Raw genomic sequence first — 4946 nt, 5'->3', positions numbered from 1 at the left:
GCTGTTCAAGAGCCGCCATTGTAGTTTAGAATGAACAGCCGCCTCTCTGTGCCGTTGCACACACACCTAAACCAGTGGCTCCTCACAGGATGCTGATTGGTTCAGACACACTATGAAGCCTGACGACATGGTTTTTCATGAGAATCAAGTGAGTTACCCACAACACTAAAACAGATACAGTAGTTAAAGTGCAACATCTGCAATGCCTCTCGATAGATTTATTCAAACATTAACCAAAAAAATAAGATGGATTACAGGTTGATACATTTTTATTTGATGTGCAGGAAATTACAGACAAAATATTCGATGAACATGCGTAACATGTCTTAAATACATAGTATCATTTCACTTCTTAAAATAAAACATTGTATTTACACAGTGAAGGACACACACACAAAAATAAAATATAAAATCACACCCCGAAAAATGAGGTGATCCTAGTATTTGCCACTCCACAACTAAGAGTGAAGTCCATATACATTATATTATTTGATCAATATACTGTAGGAGCATAATGAGCACATTCTCTGTAAACTCTCACTTGTGAAAGTTTCTCATCCTTCAAACAAACACTTTCAACTACACACACCCACACACACATACACACACACACACACACACACACACACACACACACACACACACACACACACACACACACACACTCAATGCCACAATCAGTACAGGTGTATCACAAAAGACAGGTAATAAAGAACCCCTATAGTCACTAATGAATATGTCATCTAGTTCTTCCTCATTATTTAAAATGCATGTCCATAAGTTTCATCACTTGTCATAAATGTTCCCTTTTACTGGTTTAACAAACTTCTTTCTGTATGACAGACTGTCACATGGCTGTCTGTGGAGAGGACACAACATTACAATTAAATAAAAGAAGTCTCAGGAAAAGCTTCTGCCGACAGTCTAACACAGCATGCTGCTGTGTGTTGTCCTCAGTCTTGCCTTGCACAAGAGAAGTAACACTAGTGTGGACAGACTGATGTCACTGCAGCAGGACGCTTAAAGTGCAAGCGAGTGTATGGAGGGGGATAGGCAGGGGCTCACCCAGCTGACAGACAGGGGGGTGGTGGGCTTAGGCAGGGGGAGGTGCAGGTCTTTGCCCAGTGTGTCAGGCCGCGGCTGGGCGTGAAGAGTCAGCCTCAGTGACTGAAGGTGTGGATGTCATTGTGGAGGCTGACTGAGGGGCTGGAGGGCCTGCTGTGAATACGACAGCTTGTATTGCAGCTGCAGCGCTGGATCCACATGACTTTCCTGTAGAAGCCCTCTCCATCGGGGCAGTGGAAGCGGAGCATCACAGTGCGTGAGAGGGAGGGTGTGCAGCAGCGGTCGTCGGTGCAAGTCCCACAGGTACGAGGGCGGTACCGCTGTGAAGTCGAGCATCCGGCGAAGGTGATTCTGAGCGGTTCCTGGGGGCGGATGGTTCGCTGACACTTCTTCCACTTCTGGATGACAGAGACAGAGCCACCGCCAAATTGTTATTACATTTTATCAAGGAAAAATGCAGTAGTTATTGATTAAATATTTTGTTTTGCTAACTATTTGAAAATCACATTTACTCAGAGGATTTTTACTGACAAATAGGCTACAGTAGGCAATAATCATCTCAGAGCCAGCTCACTACCAGTATTGGACCTTTCAAAGAAATTGAGATGAGTTTGTAATATCGCCTAATATCCCTTCCATCCCACTAATACATTATGTTTATCTTCAATAGTCTTTAATTTCCTAGCAGGTGTGTATGTTAGCGTACCTTGCCAGCTACAGGAAGCTGCAGCTCACATTGGCGGATCTGGCACAGTCTGGTTTCTCTGAGCAGCCGACAGTCTGGGTTGTCATTGCTCACTCGACTTGAAATGCCCATCCCACACGTAGTGGAACACTCGGTCCACTCTGTGGTTTGTGGGAAACAGCTGGATTTGAGTAACACCTCAGACATGGGGAAGGACACCATCTCTGTGAGAAAGCCAAAAAACAAAGGCAATAAGTCATAATCAAACAATGTATTCCAGCAAACACTCAAGTAAAATACATCCATCCATATAATCATGATCTTTGGATTAAATTCTAATGTGATGCTATCTCTTACCCAGAATGGAAGAACCTGAGCGTACAGTCAGCCATTTGAGCACAATGTCTCAATAACAGGACACATTTTCATGACATTAGCTGTGGACATATGGTCCCCAAAGACACATCATAACCTGAACTGTAGTATCAATGTCAGGTCAAAATCTTTACTTTAACAAAAGAGATATCCAAGTCTGATGTGAAAGTTGTCATTATATTAACTGAGCACATCCATGCTCCCCTGAGGATAAACCCTTTCCTTTTTTTCTTTTTCATTTTCCATCCTCAGGATAAAATATCAGCTTTGCTCGCAAGACATAATGGTTTAGGACCAGATCTCAAAATAACAAACATATTTAGGTTAAATATATATTCATATATTCATAAAATCTCTGACTGGAATATGAAATGTATACATTTCTAATGAAAAATTGTGGCCAGCTTTATCACAGAATTACACCAAAAGTCAAGTTATTGTTTTGTTAAGTCAGAATTATCTGAAACCAGTTCAATATGGATTCCAAAGCAGTTTTTCACATGATTTGTTTAATCATTAATGCAACAGTATATTGTGGAAAATGTTGTCTTTAGTGATTCTGACGCTGAGCTTGGCTCAACTCCTGCACACCAACAATAATACATCTCCTTCAGACCACATGTACATTACGGTCATTTAGCAGACACTTTTATCCAAAGCGACTTACAATTCAGTAAGTACCAGTAGACGCAGCTACGGGAGCAATTTTGGGGTTAAGTGTCTTGCTCAAGGACACATTGACATGAGACTAGCGGAGCAGGAGCTGGGGACCGAACCGCTGACCCTCTGATTGAAAGGCGGCCCTGCTCTCCACTTAGCCACGGTCACCATGTAGTGCTGGTGGTGGGCCTCAGGAGAAGCTCACCTCTGAGTGTGGCCCCGGCCTGCAGCAGGGCACTGATGTGGTTGGGAAGGGCCCGGCTGTCTGGCAGGGAAGTGTGTGACAGCTTGTCTGGCTCCTCACTGATGTGGTTGTTGTCGTCACACACCCATTCCTCGCAGCAGCCGCCCTCGGGCCTCGCCAGCCGGGGCCGCGAGCAGCGCCAGTCGGGCAGTGGCACTTGGCGAGGACAAAGGGGCATGCAGCCCACCACCCTGTCCATACAGGTGCACTGGTGCTGGCAGTTGGGCTGGAAGTCCTCGCCGTGCTGGTACACCCGTCCGCTGAACTCACAGGGCAAACCCTGGGCCTCAGCTGTCAACAACACACACACACGCAGACACACAGCTGTGAAGGGAAACCTTTGAACTTCATAGGACGCAGTGGAAAACCTGCGTTTATACACAAACACAATCACAAATAAAGTATAGTCAGGATCAAACTGCATAAAGAATTGTATTGTCTACAAAGGAATATTTCATGATTTTTGAACAATTAAGTTTCTATAGTAAAAAAGAATGTGAACATTTGTGCAATAGAGGCAGAAATATATATTTCTGTCACCCCAATCTCCAAAAACTCTGGATCCTAAAGTTCCCATGATGCAAATTCATTCCTACATTTCCTGTTATTAGACCCAAACACACACATCCTTAAAACTAAACACCTCCAGTCCATGACACAGATTTTCTGGTTAAGCTTTGTATTCTCCAAAACCGAGGTGGGGAAAAAAAGTCAGAAAAGGATAAATAAAATGTTTGCTGTTGTGTCATAACATCTATATGTGGACATAAAGTTAATAGCTGTTTTTTTATTCAAGTTTAACAATGTGCCTTCACTCACCTCGACACAGTCCTCTCTCAGGGTCTCCTCCGGCCCCCAGATGGCAGCGTAGCCCCTTAATGTGATCGCAGGGCTCAGTGGCACCGCAGTCCTCATTAAACTGCCTGGCACAAAGTTTACAGCAGCCACAGCGGTCCGTCACCCAGCTGACGCCCGGCGGGCACGGTTGGGGTGAAGGGGGGCAGGAGCACTCAGCCGGGCACTCGCTGTCTGCCTGAGGACCAGGGTCAGAGGTCAGGGCAGGATGGGTGTGAGTGTACAGATGAAAAATCAAAAGAATAAGATGACGGTTCATCTAATGTTACATATAATGACGAGATAATGGGACATTTCAGAAACAGAAAGTAACAGAGAAGCAACTCACCATCGCTGCAGCGCTGCCGAGCACAAACAGGGTGGAAATAATCTGCTGCATAGTAACAGGGGTAAGCATCATGGTTACAGCACATGAACAAAAAGATCAAATGGATAGAAAAAATGTATTCCAAAGGAATAAAGATTGCAGAAGTAAGAAGTTTTAGATCGACCCTCAGAAGTCCCTAGAGGAAAGAAGTCTGGTTTGTTGGTTCCAGGGTAAAAATGTATCCACAGTTCAAAGTCTGTGCACAGAGAGGTGCACCCGTCCACTCTCCTACAGTAACTTGTTGTTAGCACAGCTCAGCTCCACTTCATAGAGAGGTGTCCCGGTGCGGGGCCTGTTCTTATAGACACACATGGCCCCGCCCCCTCCGCCATATATCATTACCTCTCCTCTTAAGACGGCTGGACAGCGTCCAGAGGGAGGTGGTGTGAAATACTGACAGAGACAGCTTCAAATCACTGTGTTATTGTGGACACGTGACCTCAGGGAGAAACGTCAAAGTGTCCGAATGCATGCAAATGTTTTTTTAAACATTTTTTAAGAGTGCCCAAGGCAACCAAATAATGATTCAAATATATTGAGCTTTCGGGCTCAAGAGTAATCTTAAGCCTTACACATACCGGCAGGAAAAAGAAAGGAAATGATTAGGGGACAGGTATAATGGAAAGCCTGAGTGGGGAATCCCACACCATCACGGCTGTGTCCTCGACAGGGGAAGCAGGGATGTGGAGAAAATC

General features: G+C 44.7%; 1 protein-coding gene across 1 annotated transcript; it reads right to left on the bottom strand.

The window, feature by feature from the left end:
• Nucleotides 1–251: 251 nt before the first annotated feature.
• Nucleotides 252–4946, bottom strand: ccn1l2 (cellular communication network factor 1, like 2). The gene is made up of 5 exons (XM_068704015.1): nucleotides 4213–4946; nucleotides 3849–4062; nucleotides 2991–3320; nucleotides 1772–1974; nucleotides 252–1463 (listed from the first exon to the last, which is right to left on the bottom strand). Exons 1-5 carry the CDS (start codon nucleotides 4282–4284, stop codon nucleotides 1161–1163), a joined length of 1122 nt encoding a protein of 373 aa, XP_068560116.1. The 5' UTR covers nucleotides 4285–4946; the 3' UTR covers nucleotides 252–1160.

The sequence above is a fragment of the Cebidichthys violaceus genome, unplaced genomic scaffold, assembly GCF_023349555.1.
Source record: "Cebidichthys violaceus isolate CVI_PGR_0920_01 unplaced genomic scaffold, fCebVio1.0.p SCAF_9, whole genome shotgun sequence".
Lineage (NCBI taxonomy): Eukaryota > Metazoa > Chordata > Actinopteri > Perciformes > Stichaeidae > Cebidichthys > Cebidichthys violaceus.
This window is presented reverse-complemented; position numbering and strand designations above follow the sequence as displayed.